General features: G+C 47.6%; 2 protein-coding genes across 2 annotated transcripts; one reads left to right on the top strand and one right to left on the bottom strand.

Annotated features, from left to right (window-relative positions):
- Positions 1-220: 220 nt before the first annotated feature.
- LOC120373286 (olfactory receptor 52E4-like) lies at positions 221-1,177 on the top strand. Its single transcript, XM_039491531.1, is given in 1 exon segment — positions 221-1,177. A coding segment is annotated over 1 exon segment (957 nt).
- A 16,251-nt stretch (positions 1,178-17,428) lies between these two features.
- On the bottom strand, positions 17,429-18,376 carry LOC120395911 (olfactory receptor 52E4-like). Its single transcript, XM_039520723.1, has one exon. The coding sequence runs from the start codon at positions 18,374-18,376 to the stop codon at positions 17,429-17,431; it is 948 nt and encodes a 315-aa protein (XP_039376657.1).
- Positions 18,377-18,753: the final 377 nt, after the last annotated feature.

The following is an 18,753-nucleotide window of genomic DNA, read 5'->3' as shown; positions in this document are numbered from 1 at the left end:
TCTGGGCTCCTGCTGTTTCAGAGGCCTCCCTGGCTCTCACAGACTCTCGGTCTCAGCTGACAACTTCCCTCTCCTCACTTGCTCGTTTCTCTTTCTGTAGTTTCTCTCTTTGACTCCTAAGTACTGTTTGGATGAGCGATGCTAAGCAGAGTAAAGCAGCGCTGTTTTTCCTTGCAGGGAATGTCTGTGCCCACAGCCGGGACATCAGCAACCGCTGGAGATGCCACTGCTCAATTATACCTACTCCCAGCCTTCCACATTCATCCTGCTGGGCATCCCGGGGCTGGAAGCCGCACACGTCTGGATCTCCATCCTCTTCTGCACTGTCTACATCATAACACCGCTGGGAAACTGCACCATCCTGCTCATCGTCAAAACAGAGCCCAGGCTCCACCAGCCCATGTTCTACTTGCTGTGCGTGCTGTCAGCCGTCGACCTGGGCCTCTCTACTGCTACAGTGCCCAGAATGCTGGGCATCTTCTGGTTCAACTTCAGAGAGATCAGCTTTGGTGGCTGCCTCACCCAGATGTTCTTCATTCACACCTTCACGGGAATGGAGTCGGCCGTTCTTCTGGCCATGGCCTTTGACAGATAGGTGGCCATCTGTGACCCTCTGAGATACACTGTGATCTTAGCAAAGAAGAGAATTGCACTGATAGGCCTGGTGACTATATTGAAGCCAGGAGTCCTCATTTTCCCCCTGGTGTTCCTGGTTGACCGTCTGCCTTTCTGTGGAGCCCATGTCCTTGCCCATGCCTACTGCAAGCACATGGGAATTGCAAAGCTGGCCTGTGCAGACATTAGGGCCAATGGAGAATATGACTTGTTTTTAGTTTACCTCTTAGTGATAGATTTGATCATGATTTTCTTGTCCTATGTCCGTATACTACAGGCCATCTTCCGGCTCCCATCCAAGGACGCATGCCTCAAGGCTCTCAGCACCTGCGGCTCCCACATGGCCGTGATGTTCATATTCTACACCCCGGTGCTTTTCTCGTACCTCACACACAGGTTCGGCCAGCAGATTCCCCGTTCTGCCCACATTCTGGTTGCCAGTTTCCATATCCTCATGCCCCCCATGCTGAACCCAGTCATTTACGGGGTGAGGGCAAAGGAGATCCGTGAGAGGGTGCTGAGAATATTCCCCAGAGAAAGAGCTACTTACTCCTGTTTTTGATGATCAGTGCGACCTCTAAGAGGTCTTCTCTATGCGACCTCTTATGTTTTTATATGGACTGCAGATGTATCTTCCCCCTGCTGTATCCCACTAGACCCCACTCCCCTCCCAGAGCTGAGATGGAACCCAGCACTGCCTCTCTCTCTCTGCAGAGTTAGGAGCAAAGTAAGAATACACATTAATTTTATTTTTAAATTTAAGCCTAACCAGTGTCCCTGAAGTGAATTTGCATAAGACCTAAGAAAATGTTACTCTTAGAGCTGAATGGGTCTAATATTTATTTATTTACTATATTGGGGAATTCGATATAGTTTTCAAATGTCTAAGTAGCCCCTGGAATCACAGTTATCGTTGCCTTCTCCACCAAAATCTAAAATTGCTGCCCTTCCGCTGGGGAGGAAAGACATGGGAAAGAACCTAAGAATGGACATTGGTCCATCTAGCCCAGTGTCCTGTCTTCATCAATGGCCAGTGCCAGGTGCCCCAAAGGGAATGAACAGAACAGGTATAAAAAATAAATAATAATAATATATGGAGCTATACCTATATTATGAAACTGGAAGGTCATTGAGTCCAGCCCCCTGCCTTCACTAGCAGGACCCAGCACTGATTTTCACCCCAGATCCCTAAGTGCCCCCCTCAAGGACTGATCTCACAACCCTGGGTTTAGCAGGCCAATGCTATAATCATCAAGTCATCCATCCCCTGTCATCCATTCCCAGCTCTTGGCAATCAGGGGTGAGGGACACACAGAACATGGTTTTGGATCCCTGCCTATCACAGCTAATAGCCATTGATGGACCTATCCTCCATGAACTGATCTAGTTCTTAATGGAATCCTGGTGTAGTTTTGTCCTTCACAACATCCCCTGGCAAAGAGTTCCACAGGTTGGGTGTGAAGAAATACTTCCTTTTGGTTGTTTGAAATCAGCTGCTTATTAATTCATTGGGTGGCCAGTGTTCCCGCTAATTTTTTACATCCACATGTGGAATTAATTTTGGTACGTGGACCAATACGGAGGTGATGTGTGGCACGGGTAGGGCCAAGCGGTTTGGAGTGTGGGAGGGGTCTCAGGACTGGGGAAGAGGGTTGGGGTGTGGGGGTACAAGGCCTTTGGCTGGGGGTGCTGGCTCTGGGGTGGGACCAGGGATGAGGGGTTCAGGGAGCAGGAAGGGGCTCAGGGATGGGGCAAAGAATTAGCATGCAGGGGGATGAAGTCTCTGGGATAGGGCCAAGGTTAACAGGCTTAGGGTGCAGGTCCCTTTCCTTACAGCCAAACTACTTTAATATAAACCTATTATAACCTATTGTAATAAAGCAAAGAATCAAAACCAAAAGGCAATAAGAAATCCATAAGAAAAGATATAGAAGCAAGCAAGCAGGTGAGCCCTATAGGCTACACCTGGGCTGTGGCAGAGAGAGAAGACGCACCCCAGCTCTCTCTCGGTGCAGCAGCTTGGGGCCAGGGAGAGGTGCTGGGCTAGGGGAGGGGTGCTTTCCCCATCCTGCACGGCCTACAGCTTAGAAGAACTTAGTGGGTGCTCCCTAGTTTTTGTCTTATGAGAAGTAGTGAATAACTTTTCCTTATTCAACTTTTCCACACCAGTCGTGATTTTATAGAACCTCCGTCATATCCCCCCTTAGTCGTTTCTTTTCCAAGCTGAAAAGTCCCAGTCTTATTAATCTCTCCATATCCCTAATCATTTCTCTTGTCCTTCTCTGTGTCTCCCTTAATGGTGCCCATGTCCAGCCGGGCTCCCTCTGCCTGGGGCTGGGCTGGGAGCTCCTACAGCCTGATAAGGAGCCTGCCTGCAGGTAGGAGGCAGCTCCGGGGTAGCACGGGCTGCCATGGGTTAATGACCCAAGGTTTCCCTCCACCCTGCAGTAACTAGACTCTGCCGTATCCCCTTTTCCAGTTGAAAACCGGGTACCTGGCAACTTTAAATGGCACCTGGACACAAAAGAGTGTGGGAGCCCCAGGCTGGGGGTGGGGAAAGGAGGAGTCATGTGGTGAGGTCATGTGTGCTCCCCTTTAGCTTGTGCCCACCCAGTAATGTATGAGTTCAGGTGACACTCGCTGAACAAGTATCAGAGTAGCCACGTTAGTCTGGATCTGTAAAAAGCAACAAAGAGTCCTGTGGCATGTTATAGTGCATGGAACAACCTCGATGCAACTCTGCCCACATATCTACACCAGCGACACCATCACAGGACCTAACCAGATCAGCCACACCATCACCGGTTCATTCACCTGCACGTCCATCAATGTAATATATGCCATCATATGCCAGCAATGCCCTTCTGCTATGTACATCGGCCAGACTGGACAGTCCCTACAGAAAAGGACAAATGGACACAAGTCAGATATTGGGAATGGCAATATACAAAAACCTGTAGAACACTTCAACCTCCCTCTACACACAATAGCAGATCTTAAGGTGGCCATCCTCCAGCAAAAAAACTTCAGGACCAGACTTCAGAGAGAAACTGCTGAGCTTCAGTTCATCTGCAAATTTGACACCATCAGCTCAGGATTAAACAAAGTGATGTGAATGGCTTGCCAACTACAAAACCAGTTTCTCCTCCCTTGGTTTTCACACCTCAGCTGCTAGAACAGGGCCTCATCCTCCCTGATTGAACTAACCTTGTTATCTCCAGACTGATTCTGGCCTGCATATGTATACCTGCCTCTGGAAATTTCCATTACATGCGTCTGACGAAGTGGGTATCCACCCCCGAAAGCTCATGCTCTAATACACCTGTTAGTCTATAAGGTGCCACAGGACTCTTTGTCACTGAACAAGGAAAGTGAGAGAGCGACAATTTCAGCATGTGTGATGGGTAGAGGGGAAATCACTTGTTCATTGTCTTTTGCTAAGTACCTCAGCTTACTTTTCTCCTCTGTATTTCATGTCATATATCAATGGAAATATTATGATTTACTGAATATCATTACCCTATTTTTATGCATGTATCATTTTTGTACCTAAAGTTATGAACATTGACTATGCACCAGTATTTCAAATGTGTTTGCTCCTGTGGTAGTTCCCACAAGGTAGTTTACATCCAGTCTAGACAGCATATTGTGAAAGGATTATTCAAGTTGGTGGCCCCTCAATGAACACAATGGATCATGGAAGAAACGTATCTCCATCTGATGGACTTAACTGTGGACATTCTAGCCAGAATATGGATAACGGTATCTGGTAAGACACATCAAAGCATGAACATAATAACAGCCATACTGGGTCAGACCAAAGGTCCATTTAGCCCAGTATCTGTCTACCGACAGTGGCCAATGCCAGGTGCCCCAGAGGGAGTGAACCTAACAGGTAATGATCAAGTGATCTCTCTCCTGCCATCCATCTCCATCCTCTGACGAACAGAGGCTAGGGACACCATTCTTACCCATCCTGGCTAATAGCCATTTATGGACTTAGCCACCATGAATTTATCCAGTCCTCTTTTAAACATTGTTATAGTCCTAGCCATCACAACCTCCTCCGGCAAGGAGTTCCACAGGTTGACTGTGCGCTGTGTGAAGAAGAACTTCCTCATATTTGTTTTAAACCTGCTGCCCGCTGCATGAAAGGACGTGTGACCAGCTCATGTAAAACTGGACTAACTCTTGTGCCTGAACTTTCCCACTAACGGTACTGGGGGCTTTTGCTTGTAACAAATTAATTTCCATCCACAGGGCAACACTATGAAAGACTCTGACTGGGCAGGTGGTCCCAGGCTGGAAAGGAGAAATCCCAGCCTGTGTATGGGGGATTGGAAAACTGTTTGTACCATGAGGGTGAGACATGGCTTGACTCAAATCCTGTCTAGTTTACAGAACTCAGATTGCAATTTTGTTTTATTTCTTGAGGAATCTACATTGATCTGTACACTTATTACTTATAGCCACTTAAAATCTACCTTTCCGTAAAGAAAAATCTGCTCATGAAAAGGGGCTGGTGCATAGAGGGATGGGCAGGCTGGCTAATAAACAATAGTATATATATATTGTTTAGTATATATATATATAAATTTTAAACCTAATCAGTGTCCCTTATGTGACTGGCCACAAGATGTGAGAACATGTTAGTATTAGAGTGGAGTGGGTCTAGTATTTATTTAATTTTCTTTCTTTTATATTAGAATTAGATACAGTGCTCCTGCCACAAATTTTGCTAAGTTATCTGCCAAAAAATAGAGTTTTCAAGACCATAAGTAGCCCCAGGAATCACCGTTACGGTGGTCACCCTGACTGAAATCTGAAACAACTCCCTTGCATCTGCGGGTGGGTAAGGGAGGTTTAAATGATCCAGGGTGTGACAAGGGTAGGGAGTAGAGGAGCAAAATATGATGGAAAGAGGAGGCACAGGGACAGAGCCTTGGCAGAAGAGGTGGGGGTACGGCATGGGGAATTCAGGGTCCATTACCAGCAATAAGAAAGGTGGCAACCCAGTGAGTTCTACATAGACCAACTCCCCAGGTTCTAACGCTGACACTGCACAGTAAGATCAGGAAAAGATTTAATGTCTCTTTGACTGTCCAGTCAGTGATTCAGGGAAGAGAGTGCGGCACCATGCACCTGCCAGCTCTGCACGGAGCTCAGTATGAGAGTCAGAGCACCAGAAGAGAACTTTAGGTCCCTTTACAAGTGAAGAACCGAGCAGGCTGTTTCTGATCTGTTTGGTCCTCACCCCATAGATGATGGGGTTCATCATGGGGGGTACCAGGAGGTACACGTTAGCAATGAGAACATGGAAGTGCAGGGGGACATTCTGGCCAAACCGGTGTGTGAGGATGGAGAACAAAGATGGGATGCACAATATTAAGAAGACAAAGAGGTGGGAGCCACAGCTCCTAAAAGCCTTGAGCTGGATGTCCTTTGTGGGAAGACTGAAGATGGCCCTGAGGATCTGGATATAGGACACGGAGATAAAAGAAACATCCACACCGGTCACCAAGAATGCCACAGAGAGGGCATAGTAACTACTGACGCGTATGTCAGCACATGCAACCTTCAACACAGCTATGCCCTCACAGTACGTGTGGGGGGTGATGTTGGTTCTGCAATATGGCCACTGCTTTGCCAGGATAGGATTGGGCATTATGAGCATACCACTGCGCAGTACCATGGCCAGGCCGATCTTGGCCACCACAGAGTTTGTCAGGATGGTGGAATATCTCAGGGGATGGCAGATGGCCACGTAGCGATCAAAAGCCATGGCCACGAGGATTCCAGACGCCATCACTGAGAAGCACTGAACGAAGTACATCTGGGTGAGGCAGGCACTGAAATCGATCTCCCTGGAATTGAACAAGAAGATGTTCAGCGTTTTGGGAATGGTAGATGTAGATAGTAAAAGATCGGTGACAGCCAGCATACAGAGGAAATAGTACATGGGCTCATGGAGGCTCGGCTCCCTCTTTACAATGAACAGGATGGTGAAGTTCCCCATGACATGGCATAAATGGTGCAGAAAGGGATGGAGATCCAGACATAGGCTGTCTCCAGACCAGGAATGCCCAGCAGGATGAAGGTGGAGCGGTTGGTGAAGTCAGTCATGTTGGAATCTGACATGGAGTAGAGGAGAAGGTGTCCAACTCTGAGGCAGAACGGTGTCTAGTGCGTGTACCGTATGTTCCTCTGACTTCCTGTATGTGCCCAGGCTCTAGGGTGATGGTCGCAGTACAAATACCTAGACAGAGAGACGATGTTAACATGAGACACTGCATGCACTATGGGAGGCTGTAGTCATGGGTGAAGCAGATTGATTGCTTTTCACACACTGAAAAATGATATTTTCATTACTTAGAGAAATGAATTATGAAGAACTGACCCAGATAATGCCCATTCCTACACATCATGGTGTGGGAAACCTTAATAGGCACCAGCAGGAAACACCAGCCCGGCTAGATAGCCACTGTAGTGGGCCGTTCCCCATATACCCGTTCCTCAAAATGTGAGAGTGCAGAAAACACCAAACCTTTTCCAAAACGTATAGCAGGGAAAACATCCCAATTAGAACACACCACAGGGAAAATCTCTTGGTTTCATTGACAAACTCCTGCTCAGTCACAGAAATGGCCAAAACAAAGACAATGTTCAGATGCGTAAGGAATGGCAAAGAGAATAACCTGCTCTGGATGTGCGCTCAGTTTGGTCACCCAGTCTCTATAAAGCATGTAGCAGATAGAAAGGGGGTTTTCCAGACAGGCTCTGTGAATGGGGGAGGCTGCCAGAGGCAGACGGAATGAAATGTCTGGAACTGTTTGGGTTAGAAAAGAAACAAAGAAGGGGGTCAGAAGATAGAGGAGAACAAGATTAAAGATTGGAACTGATTACATTCCAATGGAGAAACAGAGAACAGTTCACACAGAGTAATCTCTAGAAATACTTAGTGCTTCAGAGGAGCCAATTCCCCAGAGCTGACAGAACAAGGACAAGGAACAATGGTCTCAAGTTGCAGTGGGGGAGGTTTAGGTTGGATATTAGGAAACACTATTTCACTAGGAGGGTGGTGAAGCACTGGAATGGGTTCCCTAGGGAGGTGGTGGAATCTACTGCCTTAGAGCTTTTTAAGGTCAGGCTTGACAAAGCCCTGGCTGTGATGATTTCGTTGGGTTTGGTCCTGCTTTGAGCAGGGGGTTGGACTAGATACCTCCTGAGGTCCCTTCCAACCCTGAGATTCTATGGTTCTATGATTGTATGTTGGGCATTATCAGAAAAAACTGATTAGGAGAAAATATTTAGACAGTAAATGGCAGTGACGACCGGGAATCCATGAAGAAGAGTTTATTAAATAGCTAAAAAGCCATAATTCCACAGTCAAGAAAGTGGACAGCTTTGGCTACAAACCCGTTTCAGTGACAAAACCAAGTCGGTAATTGGCCGGGTGGGAGCAATAGATACAAATGGGAAAAAGGGAAAGATAGACAGCAAGCAATGCAAATGGAAAGTTATGAACATTGATAAGGGATGTTAAAGACATCGGTAGATGTGTTCAAGGAATAGTTTTGTTCTGCATTAGGAGAGATTGCAGGCCCAACCAACAGACTAGGACACTGTTATGGAATTCAGGGACACTGAAAAGGATTTAGGGGTCACTATGGACACCCAACTCATTGTGAGCTCCCAGTGCGATGCTGTGGCCAAAAGGACTGACGTGATCCTTGGATGTATAAACGGGGGAGGGTGAGTTGGAGCAGGGGAAGGATTTTACCTCTACACGTGGCATTGGTGAAACTGACTGTGTCCAGTTATGAGGTCCACATTTCAAAAAGGATATTGAAAAATTAGGAGGGTGCAGAAAAGAGCCACAAAAAGGATTGGAGGCTGCAAAAAATGCCAAATAGTGAGAGACATAAAGATCCTCGTCTATTTATATTACAAAAGGGATGATCAAACAGGCTTTCATGGGGAGAAATCCATGGGTATAATGGGCTCTTTAATAGAGCAGAGAAAGACAGAGGAAAGCCCAAGACAAATTTCAATTGCAAATAAGGGCCAAATGTTTAACACTGAGGGTGTTTAACTATTGGAACAAACTGCGAAGGGAAGTGTTGGATTCTCCAACTCCCCATGTCTGCAGATCCAGACTGGGTGACTTTTCTGGAAGATCTCCTTGAGGGCTTGTCTACACTTAAAATGCTACAGTGGCACTGCTGTAGCACTTCTGTGTAGACACTACCTACACCGACTGTAGGGGTTCTCCCATCAGTGAGGGAAATCCACCTCCAGGAAAGGTGGTAGCTCGGTCGAGAGAACAATTCCTCCCCTTACCTCGTGCTGTCTATACTGAGGTTAAGTTCATATAGTTTCATCTCTCAGGGGTGTGGATTATTTTGCTATTGGAAAAAACAGAAAATACAGTGTGGGTTGCATTACGAGAGATATAGCATGCAAGACATGGGAGATGATATATGCCTCTCTCAGGGTAGGTCCAACTTTTAATAGGGTGTTGGACTAGAGGGACCCAGAGTCAAAAGACAAAGCTGATCCAAGGGAAGGAATACAAACCATAAAAGAAAAGGCTGTAGGAACTGGGTATGTTTAGTTTAGAAAAGAGGAGATTGAGGGGGACATGAGAGCGGTCTCCAGATACTTGAAAGGCTGACAAAGATAAGGAGGAGAAAAGTTGTTCTGTCTCACCACGGAGGGAGGGGCAAGTGTTCAAACTCCAGCATAGCAGATTTAGATGAAATTTTGGGAAAAGCTTCCGAACTGTCCAAAGAGGAGGACAATTGAACATGTGATTCGCGAGGTTGTGGAAGCTCCTGCGCTTGAGGTTTTCAAAAGAAAGCTGGAGAGTTATCTGTCCTGGGTGGTTAATATGCAAGAAATCCTCCATCTCAGCAGCAAGCTAAACGAGATGATACTTGCAGCCCCTTCTCACCCTGTGGCTCTATGATTCAATGATGTAAAATCCTAGTCTACACCGGGTCTCAGTGTAACAAAAGTCATTGGGCTCAATATTGGGGTAACAAGGTGAAATGTAATGGCCTGTGTTATACAGCATGTCAGAATGGATGATCTAAAATCTGAGACCCAGCTCATAACAGAGGGAGAGGGAAACATTCAGTCCCATCGAAAGACTGAACGTATAACACCTATAAAAGGAAATTTGTTACATTAATCATATTTGGCCTGTGGAACTTTTTGACACCAACATTATTGGAGCAAAGAGCTTAACAGAACTGGATTCCTAAATGGATTGACCATTGTAGGTGCTACTGGTGGCACCGCCGTCAGTTACGGCTGCCTGACACCTTCCATTAGAAAACCTCATTTTCAGTTATTTATGTTTGTCAAACTTTAACCCTTTGCACTGAAATTTTCCACACTGGGTGTCGGCTTCCAGCTGAATTGTTTTTTGAAAGTTTCAGGCGTAACAGTTCAGTCGACTTCTCAACTGAATTTAGTATTGAAGATGTCTTGCCCATGCTGAAAAAGGAGGAGCCCTCGCACTTCCATACTTCCCAGCAGATAAAAGTCAGGTAACAGCAACCCCTCTCCCCACTAACAGCCAGAGGGCTGAAATGCAAGAGGAGAAGGTTACAGTCTCAGTACATTAACACAGAAGGTCTTTACTCAGGTCTTTCTCCAAGGAGAATTTTGCTTCCATGCAGCCTGAGTAAAGTACAGGCCACAGCCTCAGAATCTGGATTTGTATTGTACATCTACTAACATATTTCATCGTGAAGGATTCCCTGTGCCACTGAGATGCAGCCACCTCGGGACTGGAGGCCATCAGCCAGAGTGGGCGGGGCTGCTCAGCAAAGTGTGAGGTTTTGAGCCATGATACTGGAACAAACTCATCCCTGGTGGGAAGGGCCCTGCAATGTTTAACCGCTGTGCTGAGTGGAAAGAACAACAGACCTATTCTCTATCCCATCATGCCCATGTTGTACCGGGTGTGTCGGACAGCAAGACATGGGTACCTGTGACTCCTCAGGTAGCTGTGCCCCACACCTCTCTCACATCAGCATCTGCAGCAGCATCCCACGCCGAAAGCCAACACAGGGGTGTGCACCGTTTATAATATAGCTCTGTGCAATCCCAGGGGGGTTCGCTCAGCCTCTAGGGGGGAGGCTTCTGTGCTATTTATCCAGCTTTCGGAGTAAACAGTAATTAAGGGACGTTCCCAAAGGGAGATGAGAACTCTTGAGCTCTCTGCTGAGTCAGAGAGGAATTAGCTGCTCTCTGAATTTGTGTATATTTAAAAATTCTAGCTGATTAGTAAAGAAACTAGGAATAATGCCTAGATCAGCATAGGGTTCGATACCCTGTAAATGCCCAGGATAGCTGGATAAATAGTAGCCAAGGTCACACAGAGATTGAGTGGCAGGATGACAGACAGAACCCAGCAGTCCTGACTTCCCTACCCTAATCACGGTCTCTCCCTCACACCAAGAAGGAAATGGACTCCCGCTCTGGCAGGGCCTGTTTGTTAGGTGGGATGCGGAGGAAAGGCTGGAAGAGGGAGCCTGAGCCTTCACCATCCTCTCAGGGTGAATTTGACATTTTCAGAACAAGCTGGAGTTTGTGAGTTCTTTGCTTCTGTGAGGTGTGAACTTCAGGCCTCCACTTCTGCACCTACTCAGAAACCTGCCACCGCATCACAGTTATAGTGGTTGCTTCAGGAGAAGAGACTTAGTAAAAGCAACACCAGCACGACGTTACGTGATTGGAGTGCAGCCGCAGGCCTGTCCTGGGCACAGAGGCCTTTCCCTCCCCAAACAGCTGCCCAGGAACAAAGGGGCCCCATAGGCAGGATAGAGACTGGATCAGTGTTTGCACTGGGTTTGTTCTCTCCCTCTCGGTTCATTTCCTCCCAGTCTCTCCCAGGGGTATTTGAAATCGAATGTTCCAGGCTGAGTCAGACTTTCCAGGACTGCCCCAGCTGGAGGGTCTTGGATTCCCATAGGTCAGGGGTGGCCAAGCTGAGCCTGAGAAGGAGCCAGAATCTCTGGTGCTAATGGAGTGGTACGCCTGTTCGCTCCATCCTGGGGTGGCTGAAAACATCAGCGCGAAGCTGGTGGACAGTTCCTTGATCTGCTGTCGCTGTTCACGCCCGAGTCTTATGGAGAGGCTTACCTCCTCGACGCCACGATCATTTTCCCCTTCATCGTAGACTCCTTCAGGCCACTCAGCATCATGTCTCTCCTGGGCTGTGACCTGAAGAGCCTCGAATTCTTGGGAGTGAAAGGGCTTTAGACAATTATCATGATTCACCTTAGGCTTAAGGTAAGGGTCTGGGAAATCTATGAGGTAATTATAGCTCCCATGTGCTCTTGGGCCTTGAACGGCCCATCCCACGATACTTCCATCTGATGGGCCTGGAGTGCCTTCCAGACCATGACTTGGTCACCTACCTTGAAGGAACGCTCTCTGGCATGTGTATCATACCAGGCCTTATGTTCTTGCTGAGAATTCTGTAGGTTTTCTCAAGCAAGGGCTAAAGCGTCTCTGATAGTGTTCTGAAGTTTGTCTACAAAGTCCAAAATGTTAGTCCCTGGAGAAGGTGTAACCCTCTCCCATTGCTGCTTCACCAATTGCAATGGCCCCTTAACCTTGCTGTAGGCAGGTCAAGAGAGTCTGCTTTAAAGGTTGAACCATTACTTGGGCCTCTGGATTAATGAGTTTGAGGTCCACTAGGGATTGGTGGATAGCTGACACCTGCGCTCCAGTGTCTCTCCATGTGATAACCTTCTTCCCGCCCACATTCAGGGTCTCCCTTTGCTCTGGGGGTATTTGAGAGGCACCTGGGCCTGAGGACTCATGGTGTAACCCCGGTGCAATGAACTGCAGTCTGCTAGTGCTCTTGGGGCAGTTGGCATTCACATGCCCCAGCTTGTTACATTTAAAACATCGCCCAGCTGGCTTGTCACTGGAGCAAGGTGGGTTGCTGGGGAATGGGGTTGAGGGATGAGAGGGCATCTGGGGTCTCCCTTGTGGTGGAGAGGGCTGCTCCCTGTGAGGTAGGCCCTTGGGTTGCCTCCAGGGCTGATATGCCATCTCTGGGTGCCCCTTCTGGTATCCCCATAAACTGCTATTAGTTTTGGTCCTCTCTGTCACTCCCACCCATCCTCCAATCTCCCCTCCTCTGTTATGGTTTTGGGCTTCCCTTCAAGATGTATCAGGATTAAGTTTACAAGTGTGAGCAACAAGGGTGATATCGTGGTGAGAGTCTGCTATAGACCACCAGACCAGGGGGATGAGGTGGACGAGGCTGTCTTCCGGCAACTAGCAGAAGTTACTAGATCGCAGGCCCTTGTTCTCATGGGAGACTTTAATCACCCTGATACCTGCTGGGAGAGCAACACAGTGGTGCACAGACAATCCAAGAAGTTTTTGGAACGTGTAGGGGACAATTTCCTGGTGCAAGTGCTGGAGGAATCAGCTAGGGGCAGAGCTTTTCTTGACCTGCTGCTCACAAACAGAGAAGAGTTAGTAGGGGAAGCAAAAGTGGATGGGAACCTGGGAGGCAGTGACCATGAGATGGTCAAGTTCAGGAGGGAACTGATGGGCAAGATCCTCTGGGAGAATAACATGAGGGGGAAAGGAGTCCAGGAGAGCTGGCTGTAAGAATCCTTATTGAGGTTGCAGGAAAAAAAACATCCGATGTGTAGAAAGAATAGTAAATAGGGCAGGCGACCAGCTTAGCTTAACAGTGAAATCCTTGTTGATTTTAAACACAAAAAAACAGCTTACAAGAAGTGGAAGATTGGAGAAATGACCAGGGAGGAGTATAAAAATATTGCTCAGGCATGCAGGAGTGAAATCAGGAAGGCCAAATCACACTTGGAATTGCAGCTAGCAGGAGATGTTAAGAGTAACAAGAAGGGTTTCTACAGGTATGTTAGCAACAAGAAGAAAGTCAAGGAATGTCCTGCACTTAGGATGGAAGAATCCCATGCACTGCTACAGACTAGAGCTGGGCAGCAGTTCTGCAGAAAAGGACCTAGGGGTTACAGTGGACGAGAAGCTGGATATGAGTCAACAGTGTGCCTTTGTAGCCAAGAAGGCTAACATCATTTTGGGATGTATAAGTAGGGGCATTGCCAGCAAATTGAGGGACATGATCATTCCCCTCTATTCGACATTGGTGAGGCCTCATCTGGAGTACTGTGTCCAGTTTGGGCCCCACACTACAAGAAGGATGTGGAGAAATTGGAAAGAGTCCAGCGGAGGGCAACAAAAGTGATCAGGGGGCTGGAGCACATGACTGATGAGGAGAGGCTGAGGGAACTGGGATTGTTTAGTCTGCAGAAGAGAAGAATGAGGGAGGATTTGATAGCTGCTTTCAACTACCTTGTCATAAACAGATAGTTAAAGGTTAAAGTCTCTTTTACCTGTAAAGGGTTAACAAGCTCGGTAACCTGATGAACACCTGACCAGAGGACCAATCAAGGAACAAGATAATATCAAATCTCTGTGGAGGGAAGTCTTTGTCTGTGTTTCTTTGTTTGGAGTTAGTCTCTTTTTGGATTTAAGAGAGGCCAGTCATATCCTTCAAGTTCTCCAAGTTTCCTGAAATAGTCTCTTCTATTCAATATAGTGAGTATTAGTTAAAAAGGCGGATTAGTCTTTTGAGTTGCTTTCTGTATTTGCAATTGTGTGTTTGCTGGATAAATTCTTTATTTCTGTTTGCTATTACTGATTATTCTGAGGAGGAGGGAGGGGGAAGTCTCTCCAGGTTTATAAGTTAAACCCTGTATTTTTGCATCCTGGTATTACAGAGATAGTGTACTTTCTTTCTTTCTTTTAATAAAATCTTTTCCTTTTAGAACTTGATTGATTTCTTCCCTTGTTTGGATTTTCAGGGGAAGGGGAGGGGGGGAAAGTGAATCCCTCTTTGTTTGATTCAAGGAGTTGGAATCCAGGTATCTCTCCTAAGCACTAGGAGGGGGGAGAGGGGAATGGTTTATTTCCCTTGGTGCTGAGATTCAAGGTGTTTGGATCTGTGTTCCCCAGGGAAAGTTTTGGGGGAACAGGGAGTGTGTCAGACACTTAAAACTTGACTGGTGGCAGCGAGAACCAGATCTAAACTAGGATTTTAGTTTAGAGGAGTCCATGCAGGTCCCCATCTTATGAACGCTAAAGTTCAAAGTGGGGAATAAACCTATGACATACCTGAAAGGGGGTTCCAAAGAGGATGAATCTAGACTGTTCTCAGTGGTACCAGATAACAGAAGAAGAAGCAATGGTCTCAAGTTGCAGTGGGGAAGGTCTAGGTTGGATATAAGGAAACACTATTTCACTAGTAGGGTGGTGAAGCACTGTAATGGGTTCCCTAGGGAGGTGGTGGAATCTCCTTCCTTAGAGGTTTTTAAGGTCAGGCTTGACAGTGCCCTGGCTGGGATGATTTAGTTGGGAATTGGTCCTGCTTTGAGCAGGGGGTTGGACTAGATACCTCCTGAGGTCCCTTCCAACCCTGAGATTCTATGATTCTATGAATACTTTGGTAGTGGGAATTGGGTATGTGATTTTGCTGAGGTCCTCGGGGCTGGTGAAACTGCCCAGCTATTTGCACCTGTGTAACCTGAGACCCAGGAGGAGGGTGCGACCGGGTGATACCTTTGGCCAGGAAAATGAGTCAAAGGTGAGATGAGGGACTGGAGAGTTCAGTTTAGAGCTGGGTGGGGACTCTGAGGGAGGCCCAGAACCAAGATAAATTATAAAAGGTACAGAACACTTCAGTGTGAGGAGATATTAAAAAGACTGGGACTTCACAGCTCGGGAAAGAGATGATTAACCAGTGTGAGAGACCCAGACAAGTTGGGTACAGGAGTCTGGTAGAGGGCAAATATACTGGCCACTGGATGAGTAGTTTTCTGTTCCCTGAGTGACCAGAGCAGGAGCTGCCCTAGGTCAGTCAGGAGCCTGCTAGAACCAGTTCAGGCAGGCAGGCTAATCAGGGCACCTGGCTTTAAAAAGACCTCCCTTCAGATCCTGAGGGGCGCGCCAGGAGCTGCTGGAGGACCGAGGAGTAGGAACGTCTTCGGGAAAAGGTCCTGTGGTGAGGATCAAGAAGATACTGGGGGTGGCCGTGGGGAAGTGGCCCCAGGAGCGGTCACTGTCACGCAGCTGGTTCAGGAGATGTTGCAGAGCGCTGCTACCCACAAGGCCCTGGGCTGGGACCCAGAGTAGAGTTCGGGCCGGGTTCTCCCCATCCCCCAACTCCCTATTTGACACAGGAGGACTTGAACTGGGCTGTGAGTCACATCAGAGGGCAAACATCTAAGTTGAAGAGGAATCTGATCTGTCCTCGACCCACTAGGTGGGACACAGAGACTGCGGGGATTGTTCTCCTCCCTTCCCCCAGGCTGGCCAGCGATGAGGTGAGCTGAGTGAATGGCAGGTTTGAGTCTCTAGCAAAAGTGGCCAAACTGAGGGTTGCCGTGAACCTCTGAGGAGAGAAAATCCTCCAGAAAGGGCAGGATGCACCAAGGCAGAAGAGGGACTTTGTCACACCAGGGGTATGAGAGAGGGCTCTAAATCATGACTTGTGTGGAAAAATTGAATAAGGAAATGTTATTTACTCCTCCACATAACACAAAAATTAGGGGTCACCCAGTGAAATTAATAGTCAGCAGATTTAAAATAAATGAAAGAAATAATTTCTTCACAGACACCCTATGGAACAATTTGCTGGGGGACTATTATTATTATTATTTATTATAAGAACTATATAAGTTCATGGACAATAGGCCCATCAATGGCTATTATCCAGGATGGGCAGGGATCCAACACCACGTTCTGCATGTCCATAGGGTCTGTTTTCCAGAGACTGGAAGTGGGTGACGGGGGATGAATCATTAGATGATTTCCTGTTCTGTTCAACCCAACTGAGGTATGTGGTATTGGTCACTACTGGAAAACAGGATACTGGGACAGATGGACCATTGGTCTTACTCAGTAGGGTGATTCTGATGTTCTTTTATAGACCCAAGATATAGCTGTCCCCCACTGTAACACACTAATGCCAACTTGCACACTGTAAATAAACACCCCGACTTTCAATATAAGCCAAAAACCAAGCCAATCCCATTTCAAAACAAGACCATAACAAGCCACTCCATAAAATAAACTCCAACATGATGTTACTAGGTCCCCCGGCAGGCAGCCTGGGACTGCGGTGGGCCCGTTTTGCACCCCTGAAATCTCTCCTCCCTTGCTCCTGCTTGCCCCTCCTTGCCTCAAGATGCCAGAACACGTTAGTACCAGAGCTGAGTGGGTCTAATATTTATTTATTTTTCATTCTTTTATACAGGAATTAGATACAGTGTTCCTGTCCGCTAATTGCTAAGTTATCTGCCTAAATAGCCCTTTGAATCATGTTTAAAATTGTCACCCCTAACTAACCCTTAAATGTCTCCCTTGCACATGGGGAGCGGGGGAGGATGGACCTGGGGATGATCCAGCAAGTGACAAGGGGAGGGTAAGACAGGAGCATGCGACAGGGACAGGGCCTTGCAGGGAAGAGACAGAGCAGGGGCAGGGCGTTGGTAGAAGAGGAGTGGCAAAGGGGCCTTGGGGGTCTAGTAACAAACCCTTAGAAAGGTGTCAACTCAATGAGTTGTACCCAGACCGATTCCCCAATTTGTCACACGCTGACACTGCACACAAAGTTCAGGAAAGGGATTCATGTCTCTCTAACTGCCCAGTCAGTGTCAGGGAAGAGAGCCCAGCATCATGTCACCAGCCAGTCTGTTTGGAGCTGGGCCTGAAAGACAGAGGACCAGGGAAAACTTTAGGTCCCTTTACAAGTAAAGAGCTGGAGCAGCCTGTCCCGAATACGTTTGGTCCCCACCCCGTAGATGATGGGGTTCAACATGGGAGGCACCAAGAGGTAAATGTTGGCCATGAGAACATGGAAATGCAGGGGCACATTCTGGCCAAACCGGTGCGTGAGGATGGAGAAGAGAGCTGGGATGCAAAAGGTTAAGAAGACACAGAGGTGGGAGCCGCAGGTCCTAAAAGTCTTGAGCCGGGCGTCCTTTGTGGGGAGGCTGAAGATGGCCCTGAGGATCTGGGTGTAGGATAGAGTGATAAAAAACACATCCACACCAGACACCAAGATTGCCACAGAGAGGCTGTAGTAACTATTGATGCGGATGTCGGCACAGGCCAGTTTCACCACGGCCATGCCATCACAGTATGTGTGGGGGATGATGTTAGTTCTGCAATATGGCCACTGCCTCGCCAGGAAGGGAGTTGGCAGTACGATTATGCAGCCACGCAGCATCACGGCCAGGCCAATCATGGCCACCACAGGGTTTGTCAGGATGGTGGAATGTCTCAGGGGATCACAGATGGCCACATAGCGATCAAAAGCCATGGCCGCAGAGATCCCAGACTCCATCACTGAGAAGCAGTGAATGAAGTATAGTTGAATGAGGCAGGCACTGAATTCAATCTCCCTGGAGTTGAACCAGAAGATGCTCAGCATTTTGGGCAGGATGGACGTGGACAGGACCAGGTCGGTGACGGCCAGCATGCAGAGGAAATAGTACATGGGCTCATGGAGGCTCGGCTCCATCTTCACGATGAACAGGATGGTGAAGTTCCCCAAGATGGCTATGGCATATATGGTGCAGAAGGGGATGGAGATCCAGACATGGGCTGTCTCCAGGCCAGGAATGCCCAGCAGGATGAAGGTGGAGGGGTTGGTGAAATCGGTTGCATTGGAATCAGACATGGAGTAGGGGAGAAGGTGTCCAACCCTGAGGCAGAATAGTGTCTCCTGCATGTACCATATGTTCCTCTGACTTCCTGTATGTGCCCAGGGTGATGGTCGCAGTACAACTGCCTGGATGGAGAGACAATGTGAATATGAGACATTACATGCACTACTGGAGGATGTTCTCATGGGAGAAGCAGATTGGTCACTCTTCACACACTGAAAAATGACATTTTCATTATTCAGAGAAATAAATTATTAACAACTGTCAAGTATCAGAGGGGTAGCCGTGTTAGTCTGGATCTGTAAAAGCAACAAAGAATCCTGTGGCACCTTATAGACTAACAGACGTTCTGCAGCATGAGCTTTCGTGGGTGAATACCCACTTCTTCAGA

This window comes from Mauremys reevesii, linkage group 1 (assembly GCF_016161935.1).
Source record: "Mauremys reevesii isolate NIE-2019 linkage group 1, ASM1616193v1, whole genome shotgun sequence".
Taxonomy (NCBI): Eukaryota; Metazoa; Chordata; order Testudines; family Geoemydidae; genus Mauremys; species Mauremys reevesii.
This window is presented reverse-complemented; position numbering and strand designations above follow the sequence as displayed.

Bases quoted from the DNA above. Each gene is read 5' to 3' on its own strand.
- LOC120395911 (XM_039520723.1), bottom strand. From the start codon at position 18,376: ATGTCTGATTCCAATGCAACCGATTTCACCAACCCCTCCACCTTCATC.